This window comes from Microcaecilia unicolor, chromosome 3 (genome assembly GCF_901765095.1).
Source record: "Microcaecilia unicolor chromosome 3, aMicUni1.1, whole genome shotgun sequence".
Lineage (NCBI taxonomy): Eukaryota > Metazoa > Chordata > Amphibia > Gymnophiona > Siphonopidae > Microcaecilia > Microcaecilia unicolor.
The window spans coordinates 203,270,340-203,294,039 of NC_044033.1; the positions used below are offsets into that span (position 1 = coordinate 203,270,340).

General features: G+C 46.9%; 1 protein-coding gene across 1 annotated transcript in view; it reads left to right on the forward strand.

Moving 5' to 3' along the window:
* The window catches only part of WIZ (WIZ zinc finger), a 121,537-nt gene that overhangs the window by 89,244 nt on the left and 8,593 nt on the right, over nt 1-23,700 (forward strand). Inside the window, 3 exon segments of the mRNA XM_030197173.1 lie at nt 10,468-11,004; nt 11,468-11,902; nt 16,498-16,690. Coding sequence (XP_030053033.1) covers nt 10,468-11,004; nt 11,468-11,902; nt 16,498-16,690 — 1,165 coding nt within the window.

Here is a 23,700-nt window from a genome sequence, read left to right on the forward strand (position 1 = left end):
TTGAAGTTAGTGTTCTCAGTCTCCCTCTGCTGGTAGGCGAGCATAACCCAAGCGTCTTGACCGGTCTGGAGGGTCTAGAGGAAAGAAAATTAGCAGGTAAGGCCTAATTTCACCTTTCCCCGGTGTGTTAACGAGCAGGCAGCTCTGTTGAGTTCTGTGTGTTTGCTTTGTTTTGTGGATCAGCTGTTAAAAACAAAACAAAACATATCCTATCCTATATAATAAAAAGCACCTCCAACATTCTGAAGCTGACTCTGTGGCAGTGTAGGGTTCATAAGTCTGTAGTTCAGCGTTTCATTGGCTCTCATTGTCCCCGCCCTCATGTCGAGGAAACGGAATGCTGCATAGTTGCCAAGCAAACAAACGTGACGTCACAGGAAAGAAGAACCATTCAGACAGAATGGAACTTGGAGCAGGGAAGTGGAGTGGATTGAATCTCTAACAAACAATCATATAGAGGGAGGTATGAACATCAGTGGAGGCAAGTGCACAGAACGGAAGGGAAGACAAACATTTAATTACTTTGTCACTCACACACATCACACACACACACACACACACACACACACACACACACTCAATCACTCTGTGTATCTCTCTCTTACACTGTCTGTAAAACATACTGTCACTCTGTCTCTCACATGGGCAACTCTATGTTGCATTCTCATGAGTAAGGAGCTCTTCTGATGTGATTGTTAAACTGATTGAAGGGCCTGAACAAGGAAAACTTTTATCACATTGTAACACAGTTTACACAAAAAATATTGTATATAAAGAAATCTTACACATGTAAACAATAATTATATTCAGAATACAACCGTGGAAAAATTAATGGCAGGAACTCATTACATTGCTAGCGCCGGTTTCATTGCGTTAAGAAATGGGCCTTTTTTACTAGTATACATATATATATATAAGCAAGAGAGCAAGTGAGTTTTTTCCTCCTGAGGTCTAAACGAGCAGCTGGGGTTTTGTCCGTATTTTCTTGCCAGAGGTCTGGTTTTCGGAGCGGTACCTTGTTTAAAAAAAAAAAGGCGCGAGCTGTGTCATGGGCAAGCTTTCCTCAGCTATGTCGGAGAAGTTGAAACGGTGTGACGTCTGTCAGCGCCGTGGGGGGTTAGCGCTTCCGGTGTCTGTAAGTATGTACAGCGGTGGATGACATTGGGCTCTCTTCCTCCGCCGGTTTCGGTGCCTGCCGCTACTGCTTCTTCGGCGTCGCATGCCGTCGTAGTTTCTTCAGATGCCTTCGCTTCTGCTCCTGATGCCGGTACCGCAAAATTGGCGCGAACGGTGGCCATTTTGATTACAGGTGCCGCTTCTCCCACTTGTGATTGTTCTACTAATCGTCCTTCAATGATTTTAAGGGATACTGAGGCAGGGGCACTGGTACAGTCTGGAGCTACTCAAGAAGGGGGTTTTCCCCCTGAGTTTGTCCTCCAGATGTACCAGGCCTTTCTGATGCAGAAGGCTGGTTCAGGAGCAGGAGTTTCAGGAGAGGCTTCCAGGTCTGTCTCTCCTGCTAAAAAGCCTAGGGGATGTGATTTACAGATAGATGTTTTCTCGGACCAGGATCAAGATATGCCCTTCTTGGAAGAGGAGGAAGGGCTAGCTGAGCAAGTTTGGGAGGATCAGTCTTCTGTTGACCCTGAAGCTGGCTCCTTTCCGCAAGGTGAAGATCCTTCTGTGGCTAGAGTTTTTCATAAGGAAGATTTGCAGGAGCTCATATCTTTGGTTTCTTCTACTCTGCGTTTTGAGGACCAACTCCCGGTTTCGGAGGTCCGTAAGGTTGATTTATTGGTTAAAGGCTCTAGGTCTTCAGGAAGAACTTTTCCCATGCATCAGGACATTTGGGATGTTATTAAAGCACAATGGGAGATTCTAGACTCTGCTTTTCGGCCAGCCAGGTCCATGACTCGCCTTTATCCGGTGCCGGAGGTTGACAGAGTTCTTCTTAAGGTTCCGGTAGTTGATGCGTTGGTTTCAGCGGTTACTAAGCGTAACACAGTTCCCGTGGACGGAGGAACAGCGCTTCGGGATGTCCAGGACAGGAGGCTGGACTCTCTGCTAAAGGATAGTTTTCATGTTTCATCTTTGGCGGTACAGGCGGCTATTTGCGGGTCTTTGGTGGCCATGTCCTGTTTTCGTTGGGCGGAAAGAGTCCTGGATAGATCTTCAGATGATCTTGCGGATATAGATGTAGAGGTGGCCAAGATTGAGACGGGTTCCGCTTTTCTGGCGGATGCCTTGTATGATCTGCTGAGGGCATCTTCTATGTCCTTGGCTTTGGGTGTCGCAACTCGCTGATCTCTTTGATTGCGAGGTTGGTCGGCGGATGCGGCCTCCAAGTCTAAGCTGAGTAAGTTTCCTTTTAGCGGTTCGTTCTTGTTTGGAGAAGAATTGGATAAATTGGTACATTCTGTAGGGGATTCTAAAGTTCCTCGCCTTCCAGAGGATAGGCCTCATCTGTCTAGTCGGGGGGGCTTTGTTTGGTCGCGGTAGAGCGAGAAATTTCCTTAGGTTTCAAGCCGACCGGGGAGCTCAGGCTCAGAGGTCTCGGTTTTTCAGTAGGACTCAGTCCTTTCGGGGTTTCTGCAGAGGAGGTACAGTCTCGGGCGCGGAGTTTTGATCTCCTTCCCGTTCTTCCCAGTGAAGGTGCGAGGGCCTCTCCTCTGGTCCCTGTAGGAGCTCAGCTTTCTCAGTTCTATCAGAGGTGGGCCCACATTACTTCAGATCAGTGGGTATTGGAAGTTATTCGAGAAGGTTATGCCTTAGAATTCGCAAGGCCTCTTTCAGACGCCTTTCTGGAGTCTCCCTGTCGCTCTCGTCAAAAGGCGGGCGCGGTTCAGAAGACTCTACAGAGGCTCTTAGATTTTCAAGCTATTTGTCCAGTCCATCCTTCCGAGTGCAAGCAGGGTTGGTATTCCATTTTCTTTGTGGTACCCAAGAAGGAAGGTTCCTTTCGTCCTATTTTAGACCTCAAGGCTTTCAGTCGGGCTCTCAGGGTCAGTCATCGTGGCAGTTCGGGCGGGAGAGTATTTAACAGCCTTAGATCTGACAGAGGCTTACCTTCATATTCCTATTTGCCCGGCTCACCACAAGTTCTTGCATTTTGCGATTCTAGGTCGACATTACCAGTTTCAGGCTCTGCCCTTTGGCCTCGTGACAGCACCGCGCACTTTCACCAAGGTTATGGTCGTGGTGGCAGCGGCTCTCAGGAAAGAGGGGATCCTCGTCCATCCATATCTAGACGACTGGTTGATCAGAGCAAAATCTTATCTGGAGAGTCGCCAGGTGACGGACAGAGTGGTGAGTTTTTTGCAGTCCCTAGGTTGGGTGGTGAATGTAGCCAAGAGCCGTTTGGTTCCTTCTGAGTCTCTGGAGTATTTAGGGGTCACCTTCGACATGGCGCGGGGTCGAGTTTTTCTTCCCCAGGGCAGGATTCTCAAGCTCCGGTCTGGGTTTACTTCACAGATGAGACCTGTGTGCTCGAGATTATCTTCAGGTTCTGTGGGTACATGGCAGCGACTATAGACGTAGTTCCCTGGGCCAGGTCTCACATGAGATCTCTCCAGTTGTTTCTTCTGTCCCGGTGGTCCTCTCAAACGGGTTCACTTCAGATGAGGTTGTCTCTGGGCAACCAGGAACGCAGCTCTCTCTTCTGGTGGCTACGGATGAAGAATCTTTCCGCAGGGATGCCAGTGGAGTCTCCTCGGTGGGTAGCCTTAACGACAGATGCCAGTCTCCGGGGCTGGGGAGCCCATTGCCTAGACAGGTGGACCCAGGGTCTCCTCTAGAAGCGTCTCAATCCATCAACTTTTTGGAGACTATTCGACTAGCTCTGTAGGAGTTCCGTTCTCTGCTGGCGTGCAAGGCGGTGCGGGTTCTCTCAGACAATGCCTCAGTAGTTGCTTATATCAACTGCCAAGGGGGAACGAAGAGGCGTCTCTTGAGTCGAGAGGCGGCGAGTCTCATGGCATGGGCGGAGGTTCACCTCACCGCCATCTCAGCCTCCCATGTTGCAGGAGTCGAAAACATTCAAGCAGGCTTTCTCAGTTGCCACACTCTCGATCCAGGAGAATGGGCTCTCGGCGATCGGGCATTGGGGGAGCAGTGGGGCACACCAGTTCTAGATCTTTTTGTCTCCAGTCTCAACTCAAAGGTTCCTCGCTTCTTCAGTCACCGAAGGGATGCAAGAGCGGCAGGAATAGACGCCCTCTTACAGCAGTGGCCCTCCGGTCTGCTTTACGCGTTTTCCTCCGTGGCCTCTCTTTTTTTTTTTTTAAATTTATTTATTTATATTTTAATCAAATTAAACAAATTGTTACATTTGAGCAGGCAATGCAGACAAAAACAAATTATTATATGAGAAACAATATTCCTTCCCATGACAGGCAAATATGTTCAAAAAGGAAACAGGTTAATCTTCTTTAGACCACAACAAAAAGGGGGGAGAGGTCTACCAAATTAAGAAGACTAATATATATAAGAAATTAAACTGAGGAAATATGCTTAGCATGCAATCCTTCTTGGTACACATAATTATCTTCAAAGGGTTAATGGTTAGCCAATTTCTTCATATTAATAAATACTTTTAGTTGTTCTGGTTGATGGAAAATTTATTTTAGTCCCAGATACTTTACAACACATTTGCAGGGGTAATTTAGATAGAAGGAAGCCCCTATAGATATAACTTCTGCTCTCAGTACTAAAAACAGCTTCCTCCTTTCTTGAGTTTGTTTAGTTATATCTGGATATATCCAAATTCTTTTACCCCTGAATAATGTCTGCATTTTTTTAAAGTATATTCGTAACACTGCGTCTAAGTCCTGTTGAAAAACAAAAGATACAATTAGTGTTGATCTTTCAGAATTTACACTTAGAGTTGTCTCTAGTATGTCGGTAATGTTCAAAGATTCTTCTTGAATTTCCTCTGGGATAGCTTGTAAAGTTGTTACAGGTGGTTTTTTAGAGGAAATATAATATATTTTATTCAGAGGTGGAATGGATTCCGGGGAAAAGTTTAGTACCTCCTGCAAATATAGTTTAAATGCATCCAAAGGATTGATGCCAATTTCTTTCGGGAAATTCAAGAGTCTCAGGTTAAGTCTCCGGTTAAAGTTTTCTAGTAATTCTATTCTACGTTGTGTAGCCATATTATCTTTTACAAGTGAAACGGAGACTTCTTTCAAATTATTTACATCTTGATTAAGACCTTCCAATTGTGCCTTCGTTTCTTGCTGAGTTGTGGTAAAGGTCTGGGATAAGGTTGCAACAGTACTCACTAAGTCTTTAATCTCCTTTGCTGAGTTGGCCACCGTTAACTCCACTCTCTGGAGAGCCATCCAAATGCTCTCCAGGGTTGCCGCCGATTTTTCCCCCCGAATCGGGGTATGATGTTCAGCCGCTGACATCAGGCTTCCCTCAGAAGTCGCCGCTCCTGCACCTCGAATCGAGTCTACGTCGACCTCTTCCGGGTCGCGTTGATCGCGCCAGGATAGGCGTTCTATGGGAATCGGCGGAGGATGAAGATCTGGAGGGGAGAGTGTTACCTCAAGCCCCAGGTCTCCTAGGAAGTCTTCACCCTTGGAGACAGCAGGGCCCCTACCAGAATCCAAGGTAGGTTGCTTCATGGTATATCTCTCGATAGTCTGTTGCACCGGGGAAGATGTTCTAGTAGCCGAGGTCGCTACTTTCCCCTTACGTTTGGTATGGGGCATCTTGTTTAAGGAAAACTCGTTAAATTGAGCAGACTAACAAAGAGCTCCGAAGCTAGCATTCAGCATGCCGCCATCTTGGACACGCCCCCCCTCAGCATGCCGCCATCTTGGACACGCTCCCCCTCTCCGTGGCCTCTCTTAGGTCATCTCCTACAGAGGATCGGGGAGCAGGGGGGGGTGGTGGCGGTAATTCTGGTGGCTCCAGACTGGCCTCGACGTCTTTGGTATGTGGACCTTCAGCGTCTTCGGGTGGCATCTCCTCTTCGTCTTCCATTGCACAAGACCTTGCTGTTTCAAGGGCCAATTCTGCATCCAGACCCTGCTCGATTTTGTCTTACGGCTTGGCTCTTGAACGAGTCCGTTTAGCTAAGAGGGGATTTTCAGCTCCGGTGATTTCTACCATGCTTTGGTCTTGTCGTCGCTCCACCTCTCTAAGCTATATTCGCACCTGGAGAATTTTTGAGGCTTGGTGTACAGATGCTGGGATTGCTCCTTTTTGGGCTTTGGTGGCTCAGATGTTAGATTTTCTGCAGCGAGGTTTTGATAAAAGTTTGTCTCTCTCTTCACTTAAGGTGCAGGCGGCAGCTCTTTCATGTTTCAGAGGTCGGATTCGGGGTAAGTCCTTGGCTAGTCTTCCCGATGTCTCCCGTTTTTTGAAGGGGTTTAGTCTTTTTCGTCCACCAGCCAGATCGGTCTTTCCATCTTGGGATCTTAATCTGGTGCTTTTGACTCTTAAACTGGGCCTCCTTTTGAGCCGTTGCTAGCTTGTTCTCCGAAGGATTTGACTCTTAAGATAGTGTTTTTGGTGGCTATTGCATCGGCAAGGAGGGTCTCGGAGTTGCAAGCTTTTTCCTGCAGGTCTCCTTTTTTGGAGTTTTCTAAGGAGCGAGTGGTCCTTCATCCGGTTCCTTCCTTTTTGCCTAAGGTAGTCTCTCGTTTTCATTTGTCCCAGTCGGTTTTTCTTCCTGTTCTGGGATCGGCCTCAGGAACGGAGGAGCAGTGGAAATTGCGTACTTTGGATGTTAAGAGAGTACTTAAACGATCAAAAAGGTGGGTTTTGGTTGATGTCACTTGGGGCGTGTCAAGATGGCGGAAGAACGGATGGACGCTCTTCGTTGTCGCTGACTTTCCTATGGTGCTTACGATTATTGCAAAACTGCCTCTGAAAAATGCCTCACACCAAGAGGAAAGGAGTGGTACGGGCTTTACCGGTGGCGAACCCAGAAACTACTCTTGTGCAGACGACGATGAAGAAATACGCCACCAGTACTCCTCGACAGACCGGCTCGAGTCAGGCTCCGGTAGTGGGAGACGCGGGTGGATTGTCTTTCCCACTAGGAGCAGATACATCTCTATCCTCGCCGGAGATTAACCCTCCGCCTTGCCCAGCAGGTCTTAGAAGCGGGCTAGGCCCTCTAGAGGTGTCCGAAGATGGCGCTGCAGGGGGTTTTACCACCGGAACCCGAGTCGAGACGCTGGGAGAACAGAACAAAGTAGAGCTTGAAGCTCCCACGGCGGTTACCTTGGACTCTATCTGGCAGGCGATACAATCATTGACTTCTGTTGTTGCTTCAAGTGTGAGTAAATTAGATTCATTAGCATTAACATTTGAGACATTTAAAAAAGAATCTGAAAAAATTAACTCTGCTACCCACCAGGACATATCGACTCTGAAGGAAAAAACGGATTTACTTATAAAAGATAAAATGTTAATACATCGAAAAATAGAACTGTTCAAAAATTATAACAGACGTTTGAATTTGAGGCTGCTGAATTTTCCAATTTCCCCAGAAATAAATGCGAAGGATTTATTTAAAAAGTTCTTGATGGAAAATCTCCAATATTCCCCTGATTTGATTCCTCCAATCAATAAAATTTATTATTTACCTGATTTAAAAAGGGGGGAAAAATTGAAGCCTATGGGAGATTTGCAAAATCTGACTGACTTTTTAGAACAGTCAGTAACCGAAGTTTCAGCAAGGAGAACGTTGCTTGTTTTGTTGGTTTTCGAACAAGATATGAATGCTATAATGAAAATGTATTTCAAAAATGCCGCGAAAACTTTTCTTGGTGATAAGATATGGATATACCCGGATGTGGTTAAGACCACACAGGATAGAAGAAGAGCTTTCTTGGCACTTAGAGAAGAGATTAGACTGCTGGGAGCGAGATTTATTTTGTCTTATCCATGTAAATGTTTGGTAAATTACCAAGATAAAAAATATGGTTTTTTTTGAACCGCAACAGCTAAAACCTTTTCTAGAAATGAAGAAAGTAACCAGATAGTATTTGAATATTAAGAAGATCAGGATTAATAATAAAGATGTAAGGAGTTAACCAGGCCATCTATGTTTAAGATAGTTTCTTTTTATTTAAACCACCTGTATATGCTTAACGCTCCCTCCAAAGTTTTGGTGGTCTAAGAAAGAGGATGTTTTGTGTTTTTCTTACCTCTCTTAGTATAAGAGGGGAAAGTTTATTATTTTTATTTCCTATATGTATTATACTTACTCTGTTTTTCTATAACAAGATTGAATACTTGTGAAAAATTGAAATCATAAATAAAATATAAAAAAAAAAAAAAGAGAGTACTTAAACGATATCTTGCAGTTACTGAGGACTTTCGCCGCGCGGATCGTCTTTTTCTTCTTTTTGCTGGTTGCCGTAAGGGTTTGCCAGCTTCTTAGCCCAAGTTATCTAGGTGGATCAAGGAGATGATAGCTTCTGATTACCTTTTGGCGGGTAGAGCAGTTCCAGAAAGTGTTAAAGCTCACTCTACAAGAGGGCAGGCAGCTTCGTGTCTTTTTCTAGACATTACAGACTTGATGTTCAGTGCCGGCAGGAGGCGGTTTTTGCATATCGAGTACTCACAGCGGGTTTGCTGGGGTCCCTCCCATAGGACTACTGCTTTGTTACTTCCCATCAGTTCAATCCTGGGCCGGTCCGGAGGGATGCTAATGAAGGAGAAATTAGACCTTACCTGCTAATTTGCTTTCCTTTAGTCCCTCCGGACAAGCCCAGGTCCCTCCTGTGTTCTTTCATGATTGTGGTTTTCTTTCTATGTTCGGAATTACTGTGTTCAGATGTTCAGTTGTCGGATACAGAGCTGTTTTGCAAGTTGATAGTTTAAAAAAACAAACAACTTTTTATATATACGATTATGGGGGGGGGGGGGGCATACCTCTTCTCTGGCATAGCTGTTGTTTAAGCACATTTCAGGAGTGCTTTGTGGCTGCTTGGATTCCACGAGGCACAGACGGTTGGTCCTTCTTTTCTTCTCTGCTTTGTTGTTCAAATACTGAGGCTGGGGTCACATGGCCAGGGCTCCTATTGGCTCTCTAGAGTCAGAGTTTTCTCAGTCTCCACCTGCTGGTAGGCGTACACAACCCATCAGTCCAATCCTGGGCTGGTCTGGAGGGACTAAAGGAAAGCAAATTAGCAGGTAAGGTCTAATTTCTCCTTAGTTCACCACATGGTTGCAGGGGCGCTGTTGCGGTGTGAAATGTCAATGCCCAGAGTAACGGTTGACCTCCCCACTCTCAGTTTAGGCTGGGCTGTGCCCCAGGGGTTGTTCTAGCTTTACCTCTGTATGACTTTTGTGAATGTAAAATGTTATGCGAGGCGAATATCTGCTGAGCCTTTAGTGAATAGATAGAAGATAAAACAAGTTGATCCACAACTAAGCTACTTGGCAGCATCAAAGGACTCATTTTCTTAGTATCCAGGTTGCATCATTGTGAGTTGTATTTTCCACCTACCAGCAGAAGGGGAGGGGGATTATACCATCCAGCTTGTGTGGTGCCCTAAGATGAGATGCTTCTAAAAATTGTCTGCCTGCTGGTGATTGTTTGATTTGCCTTTTTTTGCTGATAGGCAGGTCTTGGGTAAAGAATACCCCATGTGTGGAGATACCTTGCAGGCATTCTCTGAGAACAGATGAGAAACCGCACACAAGAAACCCTTTCCCTTTGGGATTTGTGTCTTAAAAACATAAGGCATGCCATGCTGACTTAAACCAAAAGTTCAACAAGCCTAGCAAGTCACAAGTATCTGGTAGGATCCCAAGCAATAGGTCCATTCCTTTTTTGATCATTGCACAGGGATAAGCAAATAGCTTTCTCAAGGGAGGTTTATTTGACTTCTCATCCAGGTACTTGTCTAAACTCTTTTAAACCTAGCTATGCTAATCTCCTTGACCGTGTCTAATTGGTGACAAGGGAGGTCCTTGCATGACAGTGACATAAATATTGGAAAGGGTTTTGTAGCTTCTCCAGGGCTTTCTGGAAGTGTCTGTCACCCCAGGTGTAGCTTCTTCACCTCCTATCCTTAGAGGTAAGTTGTTACTGGTTGGGTTCCATTACTGCAATTCTTTGTACATGTGTTTTTGTGAAGAATAGCACAGGTTTAGGAAAGCAGTTGAGAAACCATTTACCAATGATATTCACCTTGAGAAACTGGGCCTTCTGTGGCTTATATTTTATTAGAATAGGTTTTCTTAACAAAGAGAAAGTTTGACTTGAAAGATGTGAGAGGATTTGGACTTGCACTGGTTTTGTGACTAGGCTTGAGGATTGTTGAATATGCATATAAACACACATTTTTATTGCAGAGTAAAAAATGGGCCCTGATGGCTGTAATAATATCTTTGTAGTTGCCACTGAAACAGGTTTTGGATGTGTGTGTTTGTCTTACAATGTTGACTAATTTGTCTCCTCAGCCTTCACTGATTCCCGCTTTTCGTCACCCTCAGCCTCCAGGACTGAGCCAGCACGGGATATCCGTTGCGAGTTTTGTGGTGAGTACTTTGAGAACCGGAAGGGGCTGTCCAGTCATGCCCGCTCCCACCTACGCCAAATGGGTGTGACAGAGTGGTCTGTAAATGGCTCACCTATTGATACGCTACGGGAGATAATCAAGAAGAAGAAGCCATGCCCGATCAAAAAGGAACCCAGTGTTGCGGACATGGAGCAGCAGAGACGGTCAGCAGAGGAGCGAGCCGTTCCAAAGTCCCCTGGCAAAGTGCTTCAGGCATTCCCTGTCTCATCCCTTGGGAGCAAGACAGGAAAACCCAGCCCTACTGCCTCCAACCTCAGCCGCGAGCTCCACATCTCTTCCTCTGCCCCTTCCAAGCCACAGGCCACGTTCCTGACACCCATCGCAACCAAGAGACCTCTGCAAGATGAGAGAATGGTGCACTCCGAACCAAAGCCGAAGACGTACATCCAGACTGAGCTACCTTTCAAATTCAAGGTCAAGTCCAAATCCACCCAAGAAAAGATAAGTGCATGTAAGTATATTTGGGCAAGGGTGGGGTCTCTGGAGGGGTAGCAAAGTGTTTTGGTTTCTAGCATCTTGGGATAGCAACAGCTTGCTTGGATGACCATACCTTGGGGGATAAAATAAGGCCTTGTCCCCCTGAAGTGATAGAGGGCCAAAACAAAGCCCCAGCCTTACATGACCTGTATTTTTTGATAGAACACTTAACCTTGTAACTTTCAATTAGGGATCTTGTATCTAGTTGAATTAGGAAGGTGTCTGTCTTATTAGATAAAACAAAAGCCATTAATTTTTCTGTTGAAGTGGTTGCATTTGTTGTTTTTGCTGTAGAGACAGTTATACAGAGCTGTAGCTTTCTGTTGACTGCACCCTTTCTCTTTCCATTGCTGCTGTTGGGCCTTTTGATCCCTACCCCCAACTCCGTTTGATATGTGATTGTATATAATGTTTGTCATTTCTCTTTTTAACTTCAGCAAGTGAAGCCTGCTGCGAGCTATGTGGCCTTTACTTTGAGAACCGCAAAGCTCTGGCCAGTCACGCCCGCGCCCATCTTCGTCAGTTTGGTGTAACCGAGTGGTGCGTGAACGGTTCCCCCATCGAGACCTTGAGTGAGTGGATCAAGCACAGGCCTCAGAAGGCGGGGGCATATCGCAGTTATATCCAGGGTGGGCGGCCCTTCACCAAAAAGTTTCGCCGCATCTCGCACTCCAGTGATCAGGATGCTAATGGGAAACGGGTTACCACGCCACAGTCCAGCAGCTTGGTGCCAGTGGGCAAGGGCCCAGAGAAGGAGCTTATGCAGACTGAAACCAGCAAAGGAGCGGATGTAGGCATCGCTGAGGATGTCCCCATGGTATCTTCTGCCACTCCATCAGAGACAGAAGAGCTTCAGCGGCAAAACATAAACAGTAAGTATTAATTCTAACTTGTTTGATATTAGAACTTGGGTGAAAGGTGCTAGCTGTACAAGTTCTTGTTTACGTGTGCTGCCCCACCACAGTAGTAGTACAGCAGGGCAGTAGAGTGCAGGATTCCTTCACAGTGCCCCCATCCATCCCCCCCCCCCCAAAAAAAAACCAAAAAAAAAAACAGGGTCCAAAAGTACTCAAAGTAAAGCAACACAAAAAAGCACAAAAAGGGCCTCCAGAATTGGAGCAATGGTACAATCTTTAATGGAGTAGACCTGACACAGGCCATGTTTCAGTGCTCAACAGCGCCTGCCTCAGGGGTCATATACAAATGTTCTTTGCAAGCTGGGGAAGAGTAGGCGATCCTGGTCTATCCTGGTCCAGTAGAAACCTCTCTCAGAAGCAGCAGCAACAATGGTGGTGAATAAGGTACAACATAGGCAGCAGAAGTGCAGGTTTCCAGTCACCACTTCACCCCCTCAGTCCCTGTTCATAAGTAAAATTGGAGAGGAGGTCTGGAGCAGCCTTTTAGGAAAACGGTTATGCAGCAGCTTGTCTTATTTTTGTGGGCTAGACCTCCATTAGTGACAAGTTGTTGCTCCCTGAAAATCAAATTATAGGGTCTTCAAGGTGTGAGTTTTTTCTCTTTTCCTCTTCACTATTTTTATGGCTTTGTTGTATAAGTTGTTATTGGTTGACTTCCATTATTTGCTGATGCTCAGGTCATTTTCCCTATCGCAGCCAAGTGGTTGGAGTAGATATCTGACCTGAATCACTGGGAATGCTAATAAGCTGGTATTAAATGCCAATAAAACAGAGGCTCTGTGGATGGGGAAAGCTGACTTTTTAGGTTTTCAGATTTTCACAACTTCACTCCTGTCAGCTATTTCCAAAGAGAACATTAAAGGTTACAGCTAATAACAGCAGCAAGGCTAGTTTACATTCATTTGATTTGATTCTCTTTCCCTTACTCCACCCCCATATAAATTTTATTGATGTCCTGTGGCTTTGCATATTTGTTTTAGGGTGTTGGTCTTAATTTTTAAAATTCTTGATGGATTAGCACTGGCTTACCTTTCAGATCAGCTTTCCTTTTATATCCTGAATAGGGCATTACTTTCACCCTTTCTAGGCCTCCCTCTTATCAGTGCCAGGGGCTTGGGAAGTTCCACTAGACTGTACGTTTTTTCCCTGTATGACCCCAGTGCCTCTGAATTCCTTGCTAGGGGAGTTAAGAGTAGAAATAGATTAAAATATAGTTTATTTTGGTTGGCATTTGGTGAAATTATATACATGACTAGGAAAAAATGCCCGTTTCTGAGCGGAATGAAACGGGCGCTAGCAAGGGGCCCCCTCCCTCCGTCCCTCCGAGCTACTTGCCTTGTTCGCTGTGGCGTTTCCGTTTCGGCCCTCGAGTGTCATAGCTCCGCCCTCGACGTCATGACGTTTTGACGCGAGGGCGGTGCAGACACTCCAGGGCACACCGGATATCTCGGGCGCCTCAACTTCCGTGGAGGCTTCAGAACGTTGGGGTTGCCTTTTATATAGAGAGATTATTGGTGGAGGGGGGAATGTTTTTGAGGGTTGTTTATGTGCTTGGGAGGAGAGTGGTTTGAAGGGTGCTATATTTATTAGCACTGTATTTTATTCTGTGCTGTCGTATTTGGTGTTTGTTGAACTTGTATAACACATTGAGTTCCTTGCGTTATCGGTATATATATAGATCAAAGCACAGGAGGAAGCCGGGGTCATCCATGAACATTGGATCCTGAGACAGCAGGTCTCCTACCAGAAACCAGACGAGTTCTCCGTGGCCGTTCTGGAGTCACCAGACCTCCATGATGCTCTGTTCACTGAACCACTCTGCCCACCAGAGGCCACTGAGGAAACACATAAAGGAGACCTAGCGAAGGCTGCACCAGGGCATCGAGGCCTCTGCGAGACTGTTCTCCTCTTGAAGATGCAAGGAACCTTGGCGTTGTGCAAGGATGCCATGAGGTCAAAAATGGGAAGACCCCACCCACCACCACCTGTCCACAATCAGTCTGAAGTCCACCATGCAAAAGCTCCATTCCTCTGGATCCAGAAGATTCCTGCTGAGGTAATCTGCTTGCACATTGTAAAGCCCACTACATGTGCTGCAGATAGGTCCAACAGATGATGCCCTGTCCAGTCCAAAAGAAGGGACACCTCCCGAGCCACCTGGAGACTCTTGGTTCCTCCCCGATCTACTCGTACTGCTTTTGCCCTCGACAAGGTCCTGAAACGATACCAATGCTAACTGAATAGCTCTGGTCTCCAGGACGTTGATTGACCAAGGGGCTTCCTCAGTCCACTGCTGCCCTTGTGCCAGACATCTGTTGCAGTGAGCTCCCCATCCCAGGAGACTGGCATCAGTTGTCAGCACTGTCCAAAGAGGGTCATCTAAACCCATTCAGATGGCTTGCCACCAGCATAGGCTGCATCTCCAATCTTGGAAGCGGAAATTTGACATCCAAATCTAGGGACTATGGGGACCACTGAGACACAAAGGCTGCCTGAAGAGGACACGTGGGCCCTGGCCCACCACACCACCTCCAGGGAAGCAGTCATGAAGCCCAACGGAGATGACACTATACCTGAGTCTGAAGTTTCTGAATCCTTGCTGCCAGGAGGAGACCACCTTTCCCTAAAGGGTGTCAAATCGATTACTCAAGAGACTGCAATGATTCCAGAAGACTCTTTGCCAGATTGACCACCTAGCCCAGTGACTGCAGAAACTCCACCACCGTGGGGTGACCGAGACATTTCCTGAAGGGACTTCATCCGGATTAGCCAATCATCCAGATAAGGGTGCACCATGATTCCTGCTCTCCACAAGGCTACTGGTACTACTACCATAAGCTTGGAGAACATGCAGGGAGCTGTGGCCAGGGCAAAAGGGAGCGCACAAAACTGATAATGCTTCCCCAAAACAGTGAAGTAAAGGAACCTCTGGTAAGCCTGGTGGATAGGAATTTGCTGAACTGCCATGATGATAGATCTCAAGTTTTCCATATGAAAAGAGGACACTCGAAGGGCACAATTTTCCCCCTTCAAATCCAGGATAGGCAGGAAGGAACCTTTCGTCTTAAGTGCCACAAAGTAAATGGAATATCAGCGTGTGCTTCTTTCTGATTCTAGAACCAAGATCATTGCTTGCATCAATCAGCCTGTTAAGTGTTTCCTGCCCTCGCTTTCCACCAGGCTCAACGGGGGACTCCCAAAGGTATCCGCCAATGGATGAGCGAATTTCAAAGTGTAGCTGTCTCGAACCACCTCCAAGACCCACTGGTTCGATGCAGTCTGGGTCTACCTCCTATAAAAATCTCTTAACCTTGCTCCTACTGATATCAGAAGTAGAACCCAGAATTTTATTATTATTATTTAGACAGGATCCCTGGGGCCTACCAACTGCGACTGCACAGGCTTACCGCTGCTACCATCTGCTGGTAGGACTGCATAACCCATTTGTGCCAGTCTAGAAGGATGCTATGGAAAATACTAGCCTTTGAGCCCGTAAAAACGGGCTATTATAGGAAGGGGGGGGTTGAAAGGCCCGCCCCCGCAGCTGAGTTCGCCGCTGCCCCCCCCCCCCCCCGAGCCGTCACCGCCCTCGCTCCGCTATTGAAAAAGCGAGGGTCCGGGAACGCAGCACTGAGCTCTGCTGAGCTGCTGACGTCGCCCTTCCTTCTTCTTCTCTGCCTGTCCCGCCCTCGTGTGACGTAACGTCGTCGAGGGCGGGACCGAGGCAGAGAAGAAGAAGGAAGGGCGATGTCGGCAGCTCAGCAGAGCTCAGTGCTGCGTTCTCTGACCCTCGCTGTTTCAATAGCGGAGCGAGGGCCCGGCCAGGTGGAAGGTGGGTGGTGGCGGCGACTCGGGTGGGGGGAGCGTTAGATGGCGGTGTCCCTCCCTCAGAAATGCGAAGTACAGACCCTCTCTGTTCCGCCCCCCGTCATCACGTATTGACGCGGGGGCGGGGCAGAGAAGGTCTCTACTGCGCATTTGCGAGTGAGTACGACACTCGCCTTTTATATATATTGATGGTTATTTGGGTTGGCATTCGGTGAAATGTACATCTGCTTATATACTATTACTTTGCTTTTATCATCATGCTACATACAATACTGAATGTTTATTTTACTAACATTCTTCCACTACTCATGATGTATTGTAAGCCACTTTGAGCCTGCAAAGAGGTGGTATAAGGTGGGATACAAATGCAACAAATAAATAAAATAAATAAATTATTGGAGGAGGGAGAATATTTTTAAGGGTTGTTTATCTGCTTGGGAGGTGAGTGCTTGAAGGGTTGCTATATAAGCACTATATTTTATGCTGTGCTGTTGTATTTGGTGTTTGTTGAATTTGTACATGTTGAGTTCCTTTGATATTGGTATATATAAATCAAAGCACAGGAAGAAGCCGCGCAGGCTTTTCACACACAGACGCATTGCAGGAGAGAGAGCGAGCATGGGCAGCAGCAGCACAAGCAGTTACTCCTAATTTACCATGTTTTGATTAGACCCAATCGGTTGCCTTTACTAAATTGAATTCTTTTTGTTTGAAACTGTCAGCCTTTGAACGCCGGCCAGTGAAACTGCCTGTACTCGCAGCTCACCGAGATGACGAAGGCATGGACTTTCAACAGAAAATGGAGGAAGTGCGGCAAACCCCTCAACGGGTCCGGCCCGTGCCGTCCCTTGTTCCCAGGCCGCCTCAGACATCCTTGGTGAAGTTTGTGGGCAACATCTATACGCTGAAATGCAGGTATGTGTCTACAGTCCTGCATTTCATGGTGCAGGTTTGAATTTCTGTGTTTGTATTGGTGTTATGAAAGGAACTGGGACATCTAGGTGCTAGACTGGCATGGCATTAGACATTTCAGCTTGAGGCTAGGGAGAAGCATTTTAAAAAATTAAAATTAGATATCGATCAAATAATGTTTTTATCTTGCTTGACCAGTCCAGATGCATGGGTTTTATGCCACTTTGCCAGCAAATGAAGACAAAGGACTACCTCTTCTGTAGAAGAGGTGCAGATGAGGCACTTTCCCAATATTCTCTATCTCCAGTAGATGGCAGTACGTTCACTGCTTCAGCAGGAATTTAGGCTCCTAGAGCAACAATGACCTTTGGCCCCTGGTGGTACAGGATTCCTAGCAGTCTTCATATTTCGTGCCCTGGTTGAGGGAGTGCCCCAGTCAGTCAGGCTCCTAAGCTACCTTGAGCTCCTGGTAGAGCAGATGAAGTTCCCAAGTATTTTGCTTGGAAGTGCCCTGATTATCCAGGGGGTGTGAATAGGTTATATATTAGCCCCCCAGGTGGAGATACATGACCTGGACCTTGACACACCACCATCTTCAATTTGTAGTAAGCTTGCTACTTCATAGAGATTGAAGCATGTCAGGTTCTTCAAAGTTCCTCCGGCTCTGCCATATTTAGACCCTGTGGTTGCAGGGTTTTAGAAAGAACCCTGGTGCATGGCCCCTGTCCAGTAACTGTCGCTGGAATAACTGGGCTGAGTGAGTTGATTAGGAAGGGATGGAGGGTCATGATGTAGCCCAGTAGAGGCTGATTCCATTTCATGTAGTAGTCCAAAAGGAGAAGGAACTGCTATGGCAGGCCAGAGTGAACCTTTCTTGTCTTTATCTAATTTTGGATCCAAGGGGCTTTTTCTTAGCGTCCCTCCGGACCAAACCAGGATTGGACTGATGGGTTGTGTACGCCTACCAGCAGGTGGAGACTGAGAAAATTCTAAGACTAGAGAGCCAGTGAAAGCCCTGGCCATATGACCCTAGCCCCAATATTTTCTCAGTCTCCAGCAGGCAGGAGGTGAGCCCATAGTCTCTCTCTCTCTTTTTCTGTTCAAGATATTAGAGATATTTATAATAGTTCTTCTGTGCCTGGAATCTCAATTAGAGGCTTGACAGGTTTCTTTTCTTTTTCTTTGACAGCCTCTGGGGTGTTAAACTCGGGTGTCCTGAGTCCCTCCCCCTTCCTCTTCCTCCCCATCTCCCTTGCTTAGTTGGGAAGGGCTACCCTTTCTCTGGAAAGGTGTACTGCCTTTGGGAGAGGCAGCCATTATTACTTTTAAAAGTAATCAAACATAGGAGAGGAAGTGACGTCACAGGGAAGCATGGTCGCCTAGCTTCATAGCTCCCTCACCCACCACTGAATTATTGGGAAAAATAGCGATCTAACGAGAGAAAGGCATAGCAAAAGCTAGCGGATTCCTCCTCTAAACAGCTGACAACATGAGTAAAACCGTTTCTACGCGGAAAAAAGAAGCGGAAAAGGCGGAGAAAAGCATGGCGAGCAAGGCCGCAAAGCACCGCGAATCTCCTGATCGCGCCTCCCCGTCGGACTCTGATTCAGCGCTATCCATGTCTGAAGCGCGAGCCCCTCCTTCAAAAAAAGGTATGACCGGCGAACTCCGCAAGTTTCTCTCCAATATTCAGATGGAGATTAAACAATCCAAAGATGAAATATTGGAGCGGATGGACACGCTCAGTGCCGACCTTAGGGAACTGGGGGGCAGAATGGAGGAGGCAGAACTGAAAATAGATGAACACGCCGAAACTTTGCATAAACATGCCACTCTGCTACAAGAGATGGAACATAAAAATGCGCACGTGGAGTACAAATTAGATGACATTGAGAATCGGGGACGGCGGAATAATCTTCGCTTCCGCGGCGTCCCCGAGGGCGGCGAAATAGAAAACGTAGCGGAGATAGTGCAAACTCTTTGCTCCACTTTGCTGGGCCCCGAGGAAGGAGAATCCCGGTGTGAGTTGGACAGAGCACACAGAGCACTGGGGGCGCGAAAGGAGCAACAGTTGCGTGATATCATCGTGAAGTTCCATAAATATGAGACCAAGGAAAGGGTTTTGGCATCCGCCAGAAAGAAAAAGACTTTGGAATATGGAGGAGCTCAGATCCAGGTTTATCAAGACCTTTCGCAATACACTCTCCAGTTAAGAAGGCAGATGAGACCAGCGTTGGAGATCCTGAACAAATATCAGATACAGTATAGATGGGGATTTCCTTTCTCTCTGAATTTTACATTGAAGGGCACTAAGCACCGGGTGCAAACACTACAGGAGGCATGGGAGGCCTTGTACGCTGCTGACCTTGTGCCCGCGAAAACCCCTTCTGGAGCGGTGGCGCCCGCCACAAGGGCGAAGCTTCAACGGTGGCAAAGAGTCCCAGAATCACCCAAGAGAAGCAAGCAGAGCCGTTGAGCTGGACTGTGGAGGTTCGATGGGAAAGCAGAGACTGTGTTTTCAAAGATCCGGAGAGTGGAGGGCTGCTGTGAGTGCCGGTCCTGACCTGCAGACTGTGAAGCCTGTGAAGGATCGGTTTCTAGCAATATACTTAAGACTTATGTGGAGAAATGAATGATATGAATAGGATGTATATTGAATTATAAGGGAATTGGATGGGGGTTCAAGGTGGGGGAGGAGGGGGAATCTGTGATTGTTTAGATCTGTTAAGAGTGGGGGGGGGGGTTGGATTTGGGGCTGGGGACTGTGTAGCGGGTGGGTAACTTCCTCGATTCCCACTTGAGGGTCATAGGCCTCTCAGGTGGTGAGAATGACTGAGATGGGGGGGGGGGGCTTTCAGGGGAAGGCTCGGGTGGGAGATGGGGATACTGGAAGGGGAAGGGGAGGACATGGCTGAGAACAAAGCTGATGCGGTACAGAGGGGTCATGGAAAGATATTACAGGCTAGCCCTGATTAATTAACCAGTGATGGGCACAGATTTAAAGATAATATCCTATAATTTAAAGGGGCTAAATATGCCACAGAAACGACAGAAGTTCTATAAAGAATTGAACCAGCTTAGGCCACATGTGGCTCTCCTGCAGGAAACACATTTGAGGGGTAGACATGAAAGACTTCTCTCCCATTCAGAGTATCTAGTGGTGTACCACGCCTCAGCAGCAGAATCTAAAAAGGGGGGAGTAGCGATATTAATCCATGGAGCAGTTGGGGCACAGGTGATTAAGGTAAAGAGGGATCCGGGTGGACGTTATATTTTTTTACATATTAGAATTGCCCAAGAGGACCTAACAATTGCATCTATATATGCACCAAATACTGGGCAGGCACACTTCCTTGAGAGAGTTAAAAATTCTTTGGCCACTTTTGCACAGGGCTCCCTTGTCATTGGTGGGGATTTCAATGCTGTGATGGACTGGAAACTAGATCGTACAGGAGTCCCTAGAGCTGAGGGACAGAAGGATTCAATGGCTTTGAGATCTCTAGCGTTCTCACTAGGCACATTGGACTTGTGGAGGGTGAAACATCAGAGGGAGCGAGATTACACATTCTACTCACCAGTCCATAACTCCTACTCCCGCATCGACTATATTTTTCTAGATGCTACACTAGTGGAGTGGGGACCTGCAGCGGGGATAGGTAGCATGACCATTTCGGATCATGCTCCAGCGTGGGTAACTTTGCCAAACATCAGAGCAGAGCATAAGGATAAAAGATGGTCATTAAATGTTGGTCTATTGCAGGTAGGGGAAGCGGTGGAAGGCTATAAAAAAATGCTACAAGAATATCTTGAGTTCAATCTGGAATCAGGGCCCCCGCTTAGCACGGTGTGGGACGCCATGAAGGCTGTGTCTCGGGGTTACTTTCTGCAATTGGCTAGCAAGCAATCCAAGATCCGTAAGGCACAGATAGCGCGTTGCACGGAGGGCATTCGCCGGTTAGAGGCTCAACATAAGGCTAACGGGTCTGCACGAGTCTTGCGGGAGCTTACCGCACAACGTGAGTTACTCGACTCTATCTATTCAGAACAACTTAGTTTGTTACAAGCAAAGATAAGAGTGAGCTCGTATGAATTTGCCAATAAGGCGGGGCGCCTCCTAGCCATCAGGATGCGTAGGCAAAAAGTTGAGCGGACTATTTTAAAGATACGTGAAGTAGGAGGGAGGGATTTAGACAAATCTGAACATATACGTAAGCGGTTTAGGGAATTCTACCAAGAACTGTATGCCCAAGAACTTAACCCTTCTCCGGACTTGGTAGACCAATATTTACAAGGTAGTGAGTTTGTCCTCTTTGAGTCACCATCAGCAGGCTTTTTTAGATGAACCGGTAACCCCGAAGGAAATTCAGGAGGCCATTCGTAGCCTGCCATCGAGTAAATCACCTGGGTTGGACGGCCTGCCCAACGAGTTTTACAAGAAATTTGCCCCAGAATTAGCTCCCCTTTTAGCAGATTTGTTTAACCAGGTGGGGAGAGGGGGGCCTCTGCCGATGTCTATGATGGAGGCATGGATAGCAGTATTACCTAAACCAGGAAAGGATCATTGTGAATGTGGATCCTATCGACCTATATCGGTCTTAAATGCTGATGTAAAAATCCTGGCCAAGGTTCTGGCAAACCGGCTGGCCCCTATTCTCCCAGTGCTTATTCACCCTGACCAGGCGGGCTTTGTCTCCTACAGGAAAGCGATGGACAACATTAGGAGAGTGGTGGACATCATGTATCTAGCTAAGCGAAATCAGAAGCCGCTCTGTATTTTAAGCCTCGACGCGGAAAAAGCCTTTGACCGGGTTCACTGGCCCTTTCTGCATAAGGTATTGGAAACTATGGGGTTTGGAATGCAGTTTAGGAGGTGGATTCAGGCTTTTTATGAATCCCCAAGGGCCTGTGTCCGGGTCAATGGTGGAAATTCCGAGATGTTTACGTTGTACAGAGGTACCAGACAGGGGTGCCCACTGTCACCCTTGTTGTTTGCCATGGTGATGGAACCCTTTGCAGCTCGAGTGCGCTCGGACCCTAATATTTCTGGAGTCAGAATAGCAGATAGAACCCATAAAATAGCCCTATTCGCTGACGATGTACTGATGCTGATAACACGGCCTCTAACCACCTTTCCACACCTTGAGAGTACAATAGCGGAATACTCTGTTGTGTCAGGGTTTAAAGTTAACATGGCCAAATCAGAGGCCCTGAATGTGACGCTTCCTGAGGACGTGGTGGAAACCCTAAAGATTTCCTCCCCATTCCGATGGGCTCATAAACAAATCAGGTACTTAGGAGTCAACTTGACTGGGGATTATTCGGAACTCTTTAATGCTAATTATAAGGGTTTGGGTAAAACTATTGCGGAGGACCTAGAGCGCTGGGGAGAACTGGGAATATCCTGGTTTGGGCGAATAGCTATTCTTAAAATGAACATACTACCCCGCCTACTTTATCTTCTCCAGGTGCTGCCTGTGATGATGCCCAGGCGATTTATAGCTTCTTTACAAGATAAATTGGTGCGGTTCGTCTGGGCCGGAAAGCACCCTAGGTTGGCGAGGTCACTGTTATACAAGGAGCGGAAGAGGGGGGGGGCTAGGGGTGCCCAATCTTGCCTGGTACTATAGAGCAGCACAAGGGAAAGCGGCACTTGAATGGCATCAGGATTACCCTGACCGTCAGTGGGTGCATATAGAACAACATTCCCTGGGCGAGAAGCCGCTGAGTGCAATTATGTGGTTACCAAAGTCTTTCAGAATTCTGGAGGAGCGAGCCTGCCCCTCTATAGCTACAACACTTTATTACTGGGACAGTTTATTCCCTAAGAGACAATGCATATTGACCCGAGGCACCCCTATAGCTTTTAATCCTCTATTCCTACCAGGTACCACCAAGGGGATATTTACTAAATGGTATGAGACAGGGGTGAGAAATTGGGGTCAAATGTTTGACGGGGACTCATTGCTGTCTTTTCGGGCCTTGAAAGACAGATATCCAGGGGTAGAGGGAGGTGAATTTGCATATCGTCAACTAGCGCATTTTCTCCAGACTAAAGCGGTACGAGAAGTGATGAAGCGTCAAACGCTGGAGCTGGAGGAAATGTGCGAGAAGTTTGCTACCTCTCGAGGCCTGATCAGTCACCTATATCTCATCATAAGTAAGCAAACAATTTGTAGTGAGGAGCACAGGAATAGATGGGAAAGGGAACTGGGTATATGCCTGGAAAGGCCTGAGTGGGAGAGAATAGAAAGAAGCGTGGTGAGAGTGTCGACACATGTACCCCTGCAGGAGAACGCAGTAAAAGTATTATATAGGTGGTACCTTACACCTGCTCGTTTACAGAGGATATTTCCGTCTTCCTCGGGTATGTGTTGGCGGAGGTGTGGCCACAGGGGCACAATGGGGCACATATGGTGGGGTTGTATCAAAATCCGTGCATTTTGGAGAGCGGTCCACTTTAGGATGCAGAAATGGTTGGGAGGTATAATCCCATGGGCTCCTGAGGTGTTTCTGTTCTCTGCTCGGATTGCAGGCTTAACAGCATGTAAACAGACCCTGGCGAAACATGTGGTGGGAACGGCAAGGGTGGTTGTAGCCTCACACTGGCGAAGGGAGGGGGTTCCCCCAATAACGAAATGGATGCGCAAACTGAGGTATGTGTGTGAAATGGAGAGATTGATGACTGAGCGCAAAAACCAGATGGGAAAATGGAAATTAGTTTGGAACAATGTTCCCTCTGAAGACCTATCAGTCTAGCATGTTGATTATCCGAGTGTAATATGATTGTTAATGGTCAGCTGTGTCCTTTAGGAGGGAGGGTGGGTAGTGGGGGGGAAAGGAATAAACGACAAAAATTTTGAAGTTACGTGATGTTAATATTTGAATGATGAAACTGTTAATCACCATAGTGCAGAAACTATTAGCGGATTCTTTGTATTTACAATAGAACAGTACTTATTTGATGTTTGAGCAATGTATGTTATGTTATGTTTCATTGAACAATAAAGACTTCT